Genomic DNA, 16,124 nt, shown 5'->3' with positions numbered 1-16,124 from the left:
ATCATTCGCGCTCTTAATACGAACTTGAGTTGTTGTTCAAAGGCTAGGGAAGAAATTACAAAACTTGAGAAATGATGTTTCGTAAGATTATATGTGCCATGAACACCGACAAAGTGTGGTCCAAAGGGTTCCTTCTGAACCATATGCCCCTCGAAACTACACTATTTTCTTAGGGCATGAATGATAACATTTTTCTTCCCCGGCCCTATTTCTGGTTGAAAATAGAAAAATCTATGTCCCTTTCCCGAACGAGTTTTTGGGCAAAAAGTAGCGTTTGATAACAATACAAAATTTATGTTTCTGTCGGCCAGTGAGCGACAGTGGCGACGATGGGCAACCGTAGACAAGCGGTGGCGGCGAGCGAGCGGCGGCAGCAGGCAGTGACAGCGGCAAACGACCAGTAAGCGGCGACGGGCGGCAGCCAACGGTGAGTGGGCGGCGGTGAGCGGCAAGGATAAGCAATAAAAGAAAATTGTTAATTATGTTTCTGTTGCAAAACTAAAAAAGTAGAAAATTGTAATGTTTCATTTCTGTTTCAAATCTATTTCAATTCAACCCAAAATTTGTCCCAGAAATATAAAAAATGAAATTATTTACCAAATGGATTTCTGTTCCAAACCTGTTCTTGAGAAAAAAAATAAAAAGAGAGGGAAACATAATAGTTATCATTCGCACTCTTACCAAACGGAGTTTCGTGTTTGATTTCAATCGGTACGATTTACATGTCTAATGTATTTTTAGTCATTGATACAAAATGTTTTCCTCACAATTAATGTGCTGATCAAATTCTATTGTTGGACTTACTAAGAATAAACAAAAATTAAAATGTGAGGTTAAAATGATACATGTTGTGAAAGCTGAAAGCATTTTATGGGTTAATTTCTCAAAAAACATCTTGTTTATAGATCTAGGATTGCTTTTGAGGTTTGACGTTCGTTTCAGTGGCATTTTGCGACGAAACCCACTTCGAGAGATTTGGATTTTGCGTCTACTTCATCAAGCATTTCAAAATTAACCGGTGAATAATGACATAAATGTTTTCCGGACTTTAACCTAATGTGTAATATGGTCCATAAATTTTTAATCTGATTCCCGAACTTTACCCATTTAGTCCCTTAACTATACAAAAATATTCAATATTATCCTTTCATTATTTCACATTTAGGGACAATATCAAACATTTCTATATCGTCTAAGAACTAAATTAAATATGTATCAAAAGTCCAGTGACCATATTGAATAATTTAAAAGTTTAGGGATGACATTACACATTGAGTTAAAGTTCGGAGATCACATTAAATAAATTAAAAGTTCAGGGACTACATTATACACCGAGCCAAAGTTTATGACCATTTGTGTTATTTTTCATATCTTCCTTTTTTTTTTTTTGTTTGGGTCGAATTCCATAACTGCCTTAAACAAGTGTTTTAATCCCACAAAACGGAGGCATTTCCTCGAACAGTTAACGTGCGACCCACAAACTCCGAGTGATCCGCGCGTTTGTCCTTGTCCCAGCTTTGCTTGTACGCGGACGTCTGGCCGACCCCACGAAGACGATGCCCCGGTCGCTTTTTCGTTTATTTTTCTTGTCATCTAAGCCACGCCAAGAAAATTCCCATGTGCATCGTGCAAGAACGTCGAGAAGAGAAGAAAATGCCAAGAAAAGAAACAGCGAAGCCGTTGCACGAATTGATTGGGAATTTATTGCCAAGAAAGTTCGGAGCTTGGTCCACCAACCGTGGCTCCTTTCGGAATTCCTTCGCGACCAAGTTTGCGCCTCTATCACGCGTTTCCATCTCCCATCTTGTGTTGCCGTGTACGCTCTCATTTTTATCGGGAACGCCATCTGGTCGACACCCACATCGTAGCTTGTTCTTCTCCTGGTTCTTGCTCGGGTTCTTCGAGAAAGTTGTCGAGGTTCGTGACTTTTTTGTTCAAACACTGCTGCCATTGAATTGAAGCGCGCGTTGGCAACTGTTTTGACTTAGTTTGGTACGCGATATGCTTTGCCTTGTCTCTGTTTGCTGCTATTTTTCTGTGTCCGAGAATGCCGGAAGAGGCGCTGCTTCATTTTGCATCATGCATTTGTCGGGAGGTTTGATTATCAGCATGATGCAAATTTATCTATATGTTGGTTCTGGTTCGAAACCGCTGTACATTCCGCGGTTTCGAATTTTCTAAAATCTGAGTACTTTGGTCTTTGCTTGTGGTGCTTGTTGGTTAGATTTAAGCATGGAAGCTGCACATTTTATACAGAGTGGCCGAATTGTGCACTCTCAAAGGCAGCATTTTTTCAGCTTTTTTCTTTCTTGTTGTTAAATTGCTAGTCTGTTTTGACATGAGGTATGCGCATGGAGTTTTTCCTTTCATTTCTCTGTGGTGTTTTCCTTTCATTGCGACCAAGTTTATGGAAAATGTGGAGTGATATATGGGATGGAAGCATTCTTGTGTGGTACTGTTCTTGTTAGTTAGCATGTAGCATTAATTCTAGAATATCTGTAGAGTGTCCAATAATACTAGGAAGGGTTCAAGTAACACGTATTGGCAATACATCGAAAAGATTGATTGCAAAACCCAACCTAAGTTTAACTTCATTTTGTTGATGAACTACTTGAAGCCACACAAGTTTGGTGTCCCCAAATTTGGTTCTTTGGGCACATCTTGGTGTACTGACTTAGCTTAGAGATTAATTACTCTTAACATTCTTGGATTACTATGGAGAGAAGTGTTAGAATCAGTTCTCCTCAAAGATATACCTGTGGAGGACTAGGTGTCAACCTCAGCAGAGTTATGAAAACTGTTTCTAGAAGTCATATGACTCTTTAGCCTTTCTTGGCTTTCTCATTGTGGCCTTCTTTATCCTCACCAAGTTCATTCATAAATTTCTATATGGAACTATAGTAGATGAGAATTAAATCCTGCCAAGCTTAATCAGATTTTGATTTCGGTAAACAATTAATGCCTGTGCCGTTGAGATTGTTCGTTATCAAGCTAAGTTGCCAATCTTCTCAATCATTTCATCCAAAATATCTACCCAAAGGTAGTTCCGTTGCAATTTCAAACTTGAGAAGAGCTACTAAGTGATATCATGACTCTGAAAGAAGATGCATCGTGACCCAGAAGGACATTTTGTTATGCAACACCACTTTCCCCTATCAACAGTGTGAAGTTTAGCTATGAGACTGTATTATGAGCACGGACAAGATTTCCTTTAGAGCTTTACTAGTCACAATGAGATTGTTCTAACCATTAAGGATGAAAATCCGACTTCTAGCTCCAGTCATAACATTTGCTGAAAGTTTAGATTTGCTAAGGTGAACTTTTTTAGCAATCTTTACATCCTTTGATTGTTTCTATCATAAAGTCCATCATTTTATTGTTATGTAGCTGAATATTAATTGTAGTATTGTCTAGCATAGCTGCTGCTACTTTGTGTTAATAAGCAGAGTGGTATTCCTTAATTTGTTTTGTCTTACAGTCCACGGCAGACGGCATGGAAGTAGCAGACTCCAATGTAATGACACTTGAAACGGTGAGAGACTCCTTGATCAGAGAAGAAGATACGATCATATTCTCTCTCATTGAGAGAACTAAATACCCCATTAATGTCGGTGCTTACGATAAATCCAAAACTGCAATTTCTGGGTGCTCTGATTCATTAGTAGAGTTCATGGTTAAGGAAACAGAAGCTGCTTATGCTAAGGTAAGATGCATTGTGTTATTGTTGTCTCATCAATTGTATGTCTTTGAGTCATTAATATCGTGATTTCTCATTGAAAGTCTTTTCTTTGGCAGTTTGCCTTTTCGTTTTTTTTTCTCCTTTAAAAAGAAAAAACCTCGTAATTGTTCCTTTTTCAGATCAATAAAAGTTGTATAATGGGCTAGTTGTGATTTCCTTTTCCCCAATTAACTTCCTTTAATGAATTTTGCTTTAGTAGATTTTTAATTAGTGAAATAGCCATTTTGGACATATCATTTGCTTTGATTGTTAGTTCAATATGCTAAAAGAGAGATATTCCCTTTGGCTTCTATTCTGAAATCGCGGATCGGGACTTGTTGCATTGCTTGTTTTCATGTGGAAGTTTTCTATTTTGGGGACAGAGCAGTCCTTTCTGCTTAGGGATGTGGTGTTAGTAGATAACCAAATGTCCAAACAATAAAATTGATTCTATCAGCAACAGCTTATATCCTTTCTTAGTGCCATGTCCATCAAAAGAGAAATTAAAGGTCGCAAGTCTCTGGAAGCCTGTTTAAGGATCTTTAGTTCATTGTCATGTCCATTTTAAGGATCATATTTCTCCTGCAAACATTGCATAGAGAAGCACTTGTAAAATGGCGTATGTCGTATGTGATGCCTCTGCATCCTACTGTCATATGACTTCTGTAGATATGACTATTGCATGATTGCAAATGAAATGTCCACACTGGTGTCTCCTTTTCCAGTTTTCTGAACGTAAAATTGCTTGACTAGCTAGTTATGTATATCATTGTCTAGAATCTAGATGCTTGTTTTACTGAACATGGCCTAGTATGAAACAGTGCGGTCGGTATGAAAACCCAGAAGAACATCCTTTCTTCCCTGATGGCTTGCCAACCTCACTTGTGCCGGCTTTCAACTATCCAAAGGCAATTCTCTTTTCTGCTCTTTGGTTTGCCCTCTCCATCAGACAACTCTGGATAAATGCATTGCTTCTCTATTGTCTTTAGATTTGTTGGACTGATCCCAATTACAGATTTTGCATCCTGCAGCTGCTTCAATTAATGTAAACAGTACTATATGGGAAATGTATTTCACTCAACTGCTTCCACTGATTACTGTCGCTGGGGATGATGGCAACTATGCCTCTACGGCTGTCAGTGATCTTGCATGTTTGCAGGTAAGAGTGCCGATGAAATTATCACAAGTGATTGGAGTACTGAACATATTATATGTAGTCTTAATAAAGGGGATTTTTTTTTCTTTTTTTGACGAGAAACATAAGTTCTTGAAAGGCTGGAGATTTTAAGCTCTCTTTAGGAGGTCCAGAGTTCTTGTTGGAGTAACGAAAAGGATTCTGCAGGGCATTTATGGTCTCCATCCCTCCATAAGTATTTCAAACATATGAATACACCCAATTGGAAGTGGTTAAAGTATTGACCAACATGAAACTAAATTACATGATATTGATTGTACTACTTTTTGTAAGCCAAGGTGTTTCGATTAATTGGTGAAGTAATAACGAAACATCTTGGAAGGCATAATTATCTTATGGGTACTTAGTCTGTAGTTTGTAGATAATGGCTAAATGACTGGAATGTAAAAGGTCGATCTTTGATTGATCCAACTACGTGAAAACAAGATGCTACTACTTGTGCCAAAGAACATGATCACAGACGAAGTTGATCCACCCTAATGGTATTTGGGCTTCAGTACTGCTGGGACTATGTGGACTGATGTTAACAACTGCCTTGCAGGCCCTCTCTAGAAGAATCCATTATGGAAAATTCGTGGCTGAGGTTAAATTTAAGGATGCTCCTCAAGAGTATGAGCCTGCAATTCTTTCCCAGGTATGTCGATCTTTTATGTTTAATTGTTGAGAAAAGTTACTGTCTTTTCCATGTCAAAATACGTCACAGAGAGAAAATTACTGTGTGCCAATATTGTGACCGAATACCTAGTTCCTGTCAAGTTCGGTAATGTTTGTAGGGAACCAAACAATACGCAATTGGCCAGTTTGGTATAGTTTGGTTTTCAGCTTTAAACAAACAGCGAACAGCCATGGAACTACAGAGTCAATAGCTTTTGGATTTACTCTAAACTGCAAATTAGTCCGCATCCTGAACTTACGTTCTCTAAGTCAGCAACAACTCAATGGATTTGGTCTCCCTCTTTCCAGGATAGAGATGCTCTGATGAAGTTGCTGACCTTTGAGAGCGTAGAGGAGATGGTGAAGAAGAGGGTCGCCAAGAAGACAATGCTGTTTGGGCAGGAGGTGAGCCTCGATGACAATTACCATGAGAAGAAGCTAAAGATCAATCCCGTCATTGTTTCTCGCCTCTACGAAGAATGGGTGATGCCTTTAACCAAGCTAGTGGAGGTTGAGTACCTCCTACGCCGCCTAGATTAATGCATACTCTGTACTGCAACTCTGCACTATGGATCAAGATCATACTTATCTTCCTATCTTTTGATATTAAAGAGCTGAGATCATGTGTAAGAAATCGTGGTGGAGAAAGCATTTATCATGGTTATCCCGGCACGATTTGAGTTTTGGCATCTTCGGATTCTTTTCTATCCTGCACATGCATAATCCAAGTTATGCAGAGTTTCTCTGACCCCTTTGTTATATGAGAACCTGGAAGTACAACTTTAAGGTGTATGAAACTCTCTCTCTCTCTCTCTCATGTAAGATAAAGACAAGGTTGTCTGCACCTGAAAAATGCCTTCCAGCACAAAAATCCTGAGCTTTGTTGCCATGCAGGGAGCAACAGCCCGGGTCTCCTGAGGATGTCTGGTCAACTGAGGTAGCAATAATTAGAATCCAATGACAATATTAAGACCATTATATTCTTCAGCAAAAAAATAAAATAAAATAAAACCTAATAAACAAAAACCGTTATATTTTATTTCCAAAGCTTTCATCTTGGCCCAATACAGGCAAAATTGATGCGGTCAAATTAAAGAGAATGCATTTGAGCCTAATATCACATTGGACGCCTATACTGTCCCTTTTTTGTTGTGTCTAGACACATGATAGAACATGGTTCAAGTAAAATTTACAAGAGTTCTCGATCGGGGGCTAATGGATCCGACCATCTTCTAATTTGGGAAATTTATAAAGTAAGAGGAATCAAAATGGAAATTATAGTTATAGATGACAAGAATTAATTTTCTCTCCGACAAGCGAATTACATGTGCAACAACAAATCAAGAAGCCGGAGTGTAATGCTACCCCGTGCTTATAATTTCTAAAATAATTTCTTGTGTTTTTGTCTTTTTTATTGAAAATATTTTTCATCTCGCTCCTAAATCTAAATTTGCGAGTCCACCGGCCGCTGTACTTTTTTTTTTCCCTACTGTTGGTTACATTAGTCTGCTCGTTTGCTGTCATGTTCATCCAGTTAAGATCTAGCATTATCTTTGCCCGAAAGATATTTCATGTGAGGATAAAAATTCCTTTAATATATTCTCCTACCTTTTTCGGAAAAAGGAAAGAAAAAAAGTCTGACAGAGAAAAAGAAAATGACAGAAGAAACCAATACGGCCTCTGACTTGGTCTGCATAAAGTCAGTCTCACTTTCATTTCATCTCATCTCGTCTCATTTCATCACTCATACGGACCTCTCCTTGTTCACCCAACTACCACAGCTCATCAGCGATCACACTTTGGTCCCACCTCTCTCTCTCTCTCTCTCTCTCTCTCTCTCTCTCAAGCTCAAAACAGTGTTGACATTACAGGACATTTCCCAGACCAACGAAAACTTTTACTCACAAATCTTTATCTGCTAAGAAAAGCAAAAACGCCCTCCAGTCCACTTCTCTCTGTTCCTTCATCGTTTTCATATCATCATTGATTGCCCAGTAAACGGAGGCAGCGAGCAAGAGAGAGCATTTACTTTTTCTACCGAAAACAAGAAAAAAAGCAAGACCCTTTAAAGCTTTGCTTTTTAGCAGTCAGAAAAAGAAAATAAAAGTTGTGCAACCTGCACAGAATCCAATTCTCACTGTGTGCATAGATTTCTCCGTTTCACTGTCCCTGTCTCTCTCTGACTTGCCACTCTCTCTCCCTCTCTCTCGGTTTCTACAATTTTTCTTTACTCTCTCTTCAGCTGCCTGAAGACTGAACCTATCAACGCCATTTCAAGACTCTCTCTCTCTCTCTCTCTCTCTCTGTGTTTATTTTGGAGGGGGTCAAACGATCGCCGGAAATCTGTCACAGTCGCCGGTTAAAGTAATTACAGCTCTCTTACTTTCCTGTGAGCTGTTCTTTCATTATCTATTTTTCATTAATTAAAGGTTGCGACTTCTGCATTGCATTTTCTTGCGTGTGTCATGTGTGTTATCAAGCTCAAGCTTCTGAAACGTACTTCGTTTTTGTGACGATCGCGAAGATGTAATCTGCATCATTGCGTTCAAGCTGTCTCCTTACTTTTGTGGGTTGAAGCCAGAATTTTTTCTCTTTTCTTTTCGTGTGAGTGGATACCCGCTTTTACATATGTTGAGCTTTTCTGTATGACATGATTTTTGCTGTAATTTGCTTTTCCGAGTAAGTTTTTTTCTGTCTTTCTTTTAGGCCCCGATATAGATCGATGGCCATGGAAAGAAGGAAAAGGACTGTCATACCATTTTTGCATAGTTAGAAAGTTAATGCTCCTCTTTGAGGGTACAGAGCATCGTGTTCCTTATAAGAGGGAAATGAAAATGGTAAGTGAGTTAGGGCGTGAAGTTTTTCTTTAGTTGTAAAATAGAGTTTCAAGCTGCATTTTCTTTTTTTTTTTTACTTCCGTTATTATCTTCGCAGAATATATTTTGCTGGATGCTCTGGAAAGGTGAGAAATCCATGACTTGGTATACAGAAAATTCAGAGTGGCCTGCTTCAGTAATTAGGAAGAAGCTATGCAAGCCAGTGCCTAAATTGACTTTTACAGTTATTCTTTTTTTGTTTTTCATGTTTTTTATTATTATTATGTATTGTTCTGATCTAGCCTCATCTTGATAATGAAAGTTCATTTGTCAGTATGATCTGATTAATCAAGTTTAGCGTCTCGAGGTCGAAACAAAATTGATAAAGGCAGTGTCAACATATACTTTTGACATATGCCATGGATTGATTTCGTGAGAGTTCCAATTTTTCGTTCATATGGTTCTAACATGGCTCAAATCGATAGTCTGACATTTTCTGTCCTATTTTATCTCTCTTTCCCGAGAGATTAATCCTGTGGGACATATGTTAATCTTCACAAGCAATTATCTTAGGCATAGCATGTTCTGCATTTAAAGAGAAGAGAAAGGTAGATTTATACCACACGGTGTATCTACCATTATAATGGCAGTGGTTGGCCTAGGGATGATGAAGTCCCAATAATTAACGCACATAAGTTGTACTCTCTTTAGTGTTTCAATGTGCTGGGCCTGATGGGGAACCTTTGGCAACACTTCTCAGGTACATGATTCTTGACCAGTGTTTCGTTGAAAGCTAAAGAAAGCATTTTACTGCTGGAGAATTATGGGAAGGAGAAGGGATTTATATCAGTCCAAGCATTCATTTAATGAATACCGTAATCATTGGCTCTCAATCTCGTTTTCTTCTTTCGTTTTGACAAATCTCCTGATTCAAGATTAATAGCAGACTTGTCTGGCTTCATCCATGCATGATATATAGTTACCGTTGAAGTGCCACAATTGCGTTAACTGATTTAACCAACTTTTGATACTGCTATAATCGAAAGGGGCATATATGTGATTTCATGGCAACCTGATGAGGCTAATATGATTAGTTTCCTTATAGTCCTAGACTTTCTTTTATAGTGGCAATAAATTGCAAACGTTTAATTTCTAGTATCCCGTGCTTTTCCCGATGTCAGCTTTTGAGGCTTTGTGCGCGGGATCATGGCAACCTGTGGAATCAATAAGAATTAGCCATGGAAGAATGATCATATGCACTGTTGATGACCGGTATGCAATTGAGGAAAGTGGACCTTTCACTAACGTACGGATAAAGTCACGCCAAGCAACTCTATCTGACTGTACCTGCTTTTTGAGGCCTGGGGTGGACATATGTGTGCTTTCTCCTAGTGAAAAATCAAATGACTTTGGAGAACTTCAAGAGCCTGTAAGTTTGCCTGCTTGTTTAATAGTGTTCTCTCTCGGAGCATTATCGCTTGAAGCTTGTTCTTGCTGTGTTTGTACAGTGAGCTCAATGGGTTGTTTGTGCATTAGTGCTGTCTCCTTCACTCAAGCAACTAGAAAGGTTTCCTTTTCAATGTTACTATTATTTAGTACTTCTTTCCCTGAAACATAAATTGATTCATATCATACATGATGACATTCATCCAGATTCAGGGTAGTCTAATTGTACTGCTGGTGTTTCTGCATTAGTTGATTACACATCTGCTCGATAATGGAGGAGAAATTGTTATTTCCTATTTGCAAACAGTGACTTGTTGAATCTAAATATAAAAACTACTCATTTTTGCCGCCTTCTTCCTCATGGTTAAGCTGTTTTTTTCTGCTAATTCTGCCATTTGAATACTCATATACAAAAGGCTCGACACTCAACATAGCGTCCTATTTGAGAGGATTCATATAGGTGACACCACTTAAAAGGCTTAATTTTGTTGTTGCTGTTGTTGCTGTTGTTGTTTTATCATCAAGAACATTGGAAATAATGTTTTCCTGACTGGGTTTGGTGCTTTCATAAAAGGGTCTTATTTCAGACTGAGTCTTACAGCACAACAATGTCCAATCCATGATATAATCAAGTATATCCCCTAATTATGGTCATTCGCATTTTAAAATTTTCTATCTTGCTTAAGTTGGAAATTCAGAATGTCTAGTGCAAATAATTCGTTCCATAAATCTTAAGCATTGTACTTTCTTTTTTAGGGGTGGGTTGATGCACGAATAAGTTCGATTGAGAGGAAGCCTCATGAATCTAGATGCTGCTGTCAGTTCTATGTGAAATTGTACACTTCCAAATGTCCTCTTGGCTCAGAAAAAGGAGTACTTAGTAAAGAGATTACTTTAGTAGGAATAGATGACATCTCCATCCTCCAAAGAATCGATTCTAAACATTTTGAAAGCCAGCTATATCGGTGGACGTATGCCGAGGACTGCTCTTTATTGCAGAGAAGTAAATTTCTTCTAGGAAGATTCTTGGCTGACATTTCTTGGTTACTTGTCACATCAGCCCTGAAACAGATCATTTTCAATGTAAGGTCATTGCACAATAAGATTGTCTACGAAATATTTGGTCGTGATGGAAGAGTCTCTTTCAATACTGACAATAATAACTTGAGAACCTTGAACTTCAAAGTCGAAAATGAAGTTATGATTCCTATCGTAGTCCAGCACATTCCAACGAAAACAAGTGAGGCAGGTGTTGCTTTTGGAGAACATGAATCAGCGCTTGTGCCCTTCTCAGATGTTATGGACTTGAGACGCTCCAAACGTAGAAACGTTCAGCCAGAGCGTTTCCTCGGATGTGATGCATCCCAGTTAAACATTTCGTTTCATACTACGGGGCTATACAAGGTTGATAAATGGAACAGTATTGATGAAGATGAAGAAATGTCTCTACCGCTCTCTGAGCTATTCGGTTTGCGTGCAAAAAGTTCAGGTGAGCATGCAGGGTTTAAGAGAAGGAAGTGGTCCCGCAAAAGGAAAATCACGAGAGATCTTGTTGTGCATGAGAAGTCATTTGAATCAAGGGAGGAAAAACAGGCCGTTGGTAAGCGAAAAGACTATCGCGCTGAATTAAGCACCAGTAGCCGAAAGGATTACCAAAATCGACTTGCTATTGTTCCTCTGGGTACTGAAAGTGATCCTATTGCCCTCAATCAATATCATCCACGAGCCAAGATCCCGAGAAATCGTTCGCGGGTGAACGATGAAGATCCGTTGTATTATTCTATGCAAAGTTCATTGGTCGACCAGGGTAGGAGTTTTCCTGATCTAGAAGATATGGAATTCGAAACAAGATGGGTCGGGAGTCCTTCAGGCAAGAAAATTCAACGGAGAAAGTACCACCAAGTACAAACCAAAAGAGAGTGTCTGACTGAGGAGAGAATCTATGGCCAAAGAACCTTAAGTGCTGGCATGTACAAGGATCTCATAAAGTCTTACATGAAGAGCATTGATTCCACAGTAACAAACAATGAAGAGCCGCTTTTGGTAGATCAGTGGAACAGGTTGGCCAGCAGAAACCATGTGGATCGCCGATTTGAGGTGGAAATACCCTCACCAGTAGAGGAAGTTGAAGACCCCGAATTAGAGATGTTGTGGAGGGAGATGGAGCTGTCCATGACATCATCATACCTTTTCGAGGAGAACGAGGTACATATTTTTCAGTTGTTATCTGGCATCTCTACCATTTAATGTGGGAATGGTAGGAATAAAGGAAGCTTTATCACTTGAGAACTAAAAACTTCACAGTTTCTTTAGCATACAATGTCAGATGCACTATCAATACGTTTGAGCCTTATTAAGTAAATTTCTTTTCAGGGATTGAAAGCTGAATCATGCAATGAGTATGTGGAAAGAACAATTAATCCCTGCCACCACGAGAATATTCTGGATGAGGAAATCGGGATTTTATGCAGATTGTGTGGTGCTGTGATCTCTGAAATAAGGGATATTTCACCAGCATTTGTAAGTCATTGACATTTCGTTTCATGTACACTTTCTTTATCTGCCACTCCACATTTGGCAGTGCCTTGTCCAAAATTCTTCTAAATGTATCAACTGGTGGCTGTTGCCTTCTAGATGGGGCATTTAGTGAATTCTTGCACCTCAATCCGTCATTGCATGTGATATGTCTACAGTTCCACTTCCTCCTGTTGTCTCTGATGCATTTTTCTCGACTATATGTACCTCTAGCTGCCATCGGCGACCTGGACAACAGACCACAAGACAAACAACGAACAGAACCCCGAACAAGATCAAGCTGAAGATGAAGGTCTAGATGTCTTCTGCAAGAATGATGCTTCGGACCCAAAAGTAGCAGAAGAAAATGAGAACGTATGGACCCTAATTCCCGAACTAAGGAAAAAATTGCACATCCATCAGAAAAAGGCTTTCGAGTTTCTGTGGCAAAATGTGGCAGGATCGCTGCTACCAGCTCAAATGGACACGACGAGCAAGAAGACCGGTGGTTGTGTCATATCTCATACCCCTGGAGCTGGAAAAACTTTTCTTATAATCGCATTTCTTGTCAGCTACTTGAAGTTGTTTCCAGGAAAACGACCATTGGTTCTTGCTCCGAAGACGACACTGTATACCTGGCATAAAGAATTTGTCAAGTGGGAAATCCCAATACCTGTCTATCTTATCCATGGTCGTCGAAGCTACAGAGTATTCAGGCAGAAAAGTATTTCATTTGCAGGAATGCCAAAACCTGGTCAAGATGTTATGCATGTTTTGGATTGCTTAGAGAAGATACAGAAGTGGCATGCTCATCCCAGCGTGCTTGTGATGGGATATACCTCCTTTTTAACTCTAATGCGAGAAGACTCGAAATTTGCGCACAGAAAACACATGGCTAAAGTATTGAGAGAAAGCCCCGGTATCCTCATTCTAGATGAGGGTCACAACCCCAGAAGTACCAAATCCAGGCTGCGGAAAGTTCTGATGAAAGTCGAGACGGACTTGAGAATATTGCTCTCTGGGACGCTCTTTCAGAATAATTTCTGTGAGTACTTCAATACTCTTTGCTTGGCAAGACCAAAGTTTATTAATGAAGTGTTGAGGGAACTGGATCCAAAGTTCAGAAAGAAAAAGAAGAAGAAGAAAGCACAAAACTTGTTGGAATCTCGAGCGAGGAAGTTCTTCATCGATAATATCGGAAACAAAATCAATTCCAGCAATGGCGAAGAAAGGATACAGGGCCTAAACATGCTGAGGAATATGACAAGTGGATTCATTGATAATTATGAAGCCGGAAATTCAGATACTCTTCCCGGTTTACAAAGCTATACTCTATTGATGAACCCAACAGACATTCAACAACATGTGCTGTTGAAGCTTCACAGGATTATGTCCAAGTACCATGGATATCCTCTTGAGCTAGAGCTTTTGATTACACTCGGCTCCATACATCCTTGGCTCGTCAAAACTGCTTGCTGTGCCAGCAAATTTTTTAACAGGGAGGAATTGATGCAGCTCGAAAAGCACAAGTTCGATATTAAGAAAGGGTCAAAAGTGAAGTTCGTCCTTAGCCTCGTGTATCGCGTTTTTCAGAAGGAGAAGGTTTTGATCTTTTGCCACAACATTGCCCCCATACATTTATTTCTCGAACTTTTCGAGAATATTTTTGGTTGGCGGAAGGGAAAAGAAGTTATGGTCCTTACAGGGGACCTAGAGCTTTTTGAGCGAGGGAGAGTGATGGATCAGTTTGAGGAGCCCGGTCATCCCTCAAGAATACTTCTTGCCTCTATAACAGCCTGTGCTGAAGGTATCAGTCTGACCGCAGCTTCCCGAGTGATCTTACTGGATTCTGAGTGGAACCCGTCAAAAACCAAGCAGGCCATTGCACGGGCCTTTCGGCCCGGTCAGCAGAAGATGGTTTATGTGTACCAGCTTCTGGCGGCAAACACCCTGGAGGAAGATAAGTATCGGAGGACCACATGGAAAGAATGGGTGTCGAGCATGATTTTTAGTGAGGCGTTCGTGGAGGACCCCTCTTGTTGGCAAAGAAACAAGCTCGAGGACGAGATATTGAGAGAAATGGTGGAGGAAGACAAATCGAAATCCATTCATGCAATTATGAAGAATGAGAAGGCTTCAACAAACTAATGAAAGGTGAGGTGTTGTTTGGCTGCTCAATGCACATTTTCTTGTAGCTATGCAAACTTGGACTTGCATTCGCATCCTTTTCTTTCTTTCCTTTGAGGAAAAGTGCTTTCATATGAATGGCTTGGAGAAATAGATGTGTTCACGACGTTGAAGTTGATCTGTTTCCATTTAAAACACCCAAACTAGCTACCAAGTAAGAAAGTAAACTTAACCGGACGAACATGGCAGGTTTCATGGTAGCAGAGCATATGAATTTAGGGGTTCATGTATTCAAAGCCATCGGTTCCCTTTGGTTCGGCGTTATCTTTATTTGTCCAATCTTTGAGTTTCCACCTTTCCTTTGCTTTCATCATGGCAACCAAGAGAAAAGGAAAATATTGCTCTTATGTAGTGACCTCCTGTTGTAGTTCTACGATAACATAATTGATTACCTTTTTTATTCACTGCTATAATGTCACCGACTGTATGTCTATACTTAATTCATCAGCCGTTCACATTTTCCTTTGGAAGCATGATTAATTTTATCTTGATTTTTTATAGGATAATTTGAAGGTGAAAACACTCATTAACTCACAACTCAAGGAAGAGAAGGAGAAGAATAGGCTTTTTCTTTTCTTTTTATTTCACCTTTTTCACCTTATCAGAAATGATCACAAAACTTGCCTTTATATAGGCTTGTAACATGACTCTTACTCTTAAATGACTTATAAATATATCTAGCATAGAAACACGAACAGTCAAGATGCATGTATGTAGGAAATTCATGAATTTGGTTTAATTACTAACAATTTTCTGCTTAGAGTGGTAAGTGTCATCACCATTTCCTTCCTTGTCATTTAGCTACTGCTTTGGTTTCCTCATACATTTTTATTGCTGCATTGAACAAGTGGGAATAATCACAAATAGGTGCTGCTGCTGCTAGTAACCAGCATCAATCCTGTATGAATAATCCAGAAGAAGAAGAAGAGGAGGAAAAACAAAGAGAAGACAATCGAGAGGTTGCTCAAGGTGTTTTGGCAAGCTCTCTGATGAGAGCTAAGCCTTTGCTTTAATAGATTGCAAAAGCATTCTGTTGTCTGCATTATTGCCGTGTTTTTTAATCTTGTATCTGGAAGAACTTATTGACTGGGATAATGACAATGTTGTACCGTGTAGGAGTAACTTGAAAAGACTTTGGCAAAAGGTGCAGAGGAGGCTTTGTAGGCCCCAGTTTGGCATTGAATATTATTGATCAATCGCGTGACTATGGTAGCTTTTTGAATTATCTGTGAGTAATTCAGCCTATCAAGGGTATTCTATGGTTACGAAACAGGTCTTGGACCTCAGCTCGTTAAATTGATCAACAAGCTGATAAGGAAATGTTTGCTCATGCAGCCGCTCTTCCAGGTAACCTCCACTGGGTGGACTTTTCCTCTTTCTGACATCAGGATTAGTGATTTGCGCCGGCATTGTGCTTTAAATTTGCGCAAATCCTTGTTAGCGTAAGACATGACGTGATCCTCATTCTGCATATTGGATAATCGAACTCATGTTGGTTTACGTTAAAATCAACTCAAACGGACAAAAGGACAAGGTTGCATTGGCGTCGCATCTTCTATCCTCAACATTAATTGACATGCTAAGTTATGGTTTT

At 39.4% G+C, this 16,124-nt stretch overlaps 2 protein-coding genes and 1 long non-coding RNA gene across 13 annotated transcripts; 2 read left to right on the top strand and 1 right to left on the bottom strand.

The window, feature by feature from the left end:
- The first annotated feature begins 1,602 nt into the window (after positions 1–1,602).
- LOC115674092 (chorismate mutase 2) lies at positions 1,603–6,201 on the top strand. The gene is made up of 6 exons (XM_030596459.2): positions 1,603–1,917; positions 3,479–3,703; positions 4,540–4,626; positions 4,734–4,877; positions 5,455–5,547; positions 5,877–6,201. Exons 1-6 carry the CDS (start codon positions 1,618–1,620, stop codon positions 6,105–6,107), a joined length of 1,080 nt encoding a protein of 359 aa, XP_030452319.1. The 5' UTR covers positions 1,603–1,617; the 3' UTR covers positions 6,108–6,201.
- Positions 1,810–3,601, bottom strand: LOC130138687 (uncharacterized). The gene is made up of 2 exons (XR_008817018.1): positions 3,484–3,601; positions 1,810–1,983 (listed from the first exon to the last, which is right to left on the bottom strand). It is a non-coding gene; the product is annotated as an uncharacterized LOC130138687 (long non-coding RNA).
- Positions 6,202–7,308: 1,107 nt separating the features above from the next.
- LOC115673604 (SNF2 domain-containing protein CLASSY 1-like) lies at positions 7,309–15,802 on the top strand. 11 transcript variants are annotated; one of them, XM_056313541.1, is made up of 9 exons: positions 7,309–7,931; positions 8,274–8,404; positions 8,502–8,529; positions 9,144–9,258; positions 9,565–9,812; positions 10,586–12,034; positions 12,203–12,349; positions 12,578–14,497; positions 15,647–15,802. In XM_056313541.1, exons 4-8 carry the CDS (start codon positions 9,207–9,209, stop codon positions 14,489–14,491), a joined length of 3,810 nt encoding a protein of 1,269 aa, XP_056169516.1. In that variant the 5' UTR covers positions 7,309–7,931; positions 8,274–8,404; positions 8,502–8,529; positions 9,144–9,206; the 3' UTR covers positions 14,492–14,497; positions 15,647–15,802. The 11 variants fall into 11 exon arrangements, with proteins under 11 accessions (XP_056169516.1, XP_056169514.1, XP_056169515.1 ...); XM_056313539.1 differs by lacking the exon at positions 15,647–15,802 and adding an exon at positions 15,379–15,456; XM_056313540.1 differs by lacking the exon at positions 15,647–15,802 and adding an exon at positions 15,032–15,456.
- Positions 15,803–16,124: the final 322 nt, after the last annotated feature.

This window comes from Syzygium oleosum, unplaced genomic scaffold (genome assembly GCF_021117445.2).
Source record: "Syzygium oleosum isolate NSW1041296 unplaced genomic scaffold, Sole_v2.1 Sole_v2.07, whole genome shotgun sequence".
Taxonomy (NCBI): Eukaryota; Viridiplantae; Streptophyta; class Magnoliopsida; order Myrtales; family Myrtaceae; genus Syzygium; species Syzygium oleosum.
Note: the sequence above shows the minus strand (reverse complement) of the source record. Positions and strands in the feature narration are given on the sequence as shown.

Excerpts from the sequence above, each read along its gene's own strand:
- LOC115673604 (XM_056313541.1), top strand. The coding sequence starts at position 9,207 with ATGGGAAGGAGAAGGGATTTATATCAGTCCAAGCATTCATTTAATGAA. Across the intron at positions 9,259-9,564 it reads GCATTCATTTAATGAATACC|CTTTTGAGGCTTTGTGCGCG; the intron begins GTAATCATTGGC and ends TCCCGATGTCAG. Across the intron at positions 12,035-12,202 it reads ACCTTTTCGAGGAGAACGAG|GGATTGAAAGCTGAATCATG; the intron begins GTACATATTTTT and ends ATTTCTTTTCAG.
- LOC115674092 (XM_030596459.2), top strand. The coding sequence starts at position 1,618 with ATGTGCATCGTGCAAGAACGTCGAGAAGAGAAGAAAATGCCAAGAAAA. Across the intron at positions 3,704-4,539 it reads CAGAAGCTGCTTATGCTAAG|TGCGGTCGGTATGAAAACCC; the intron begins GTAAGATGCATT and ends AGTATGAAACAG. Across the intron at positions 4,627-4,733 it reads CGGCTTTCAACTATCCAAAG|ATTTTGCATCCTGCAGCTGC; the intron begins GCAATTCTCTTT and ends TCCCAATTACAG.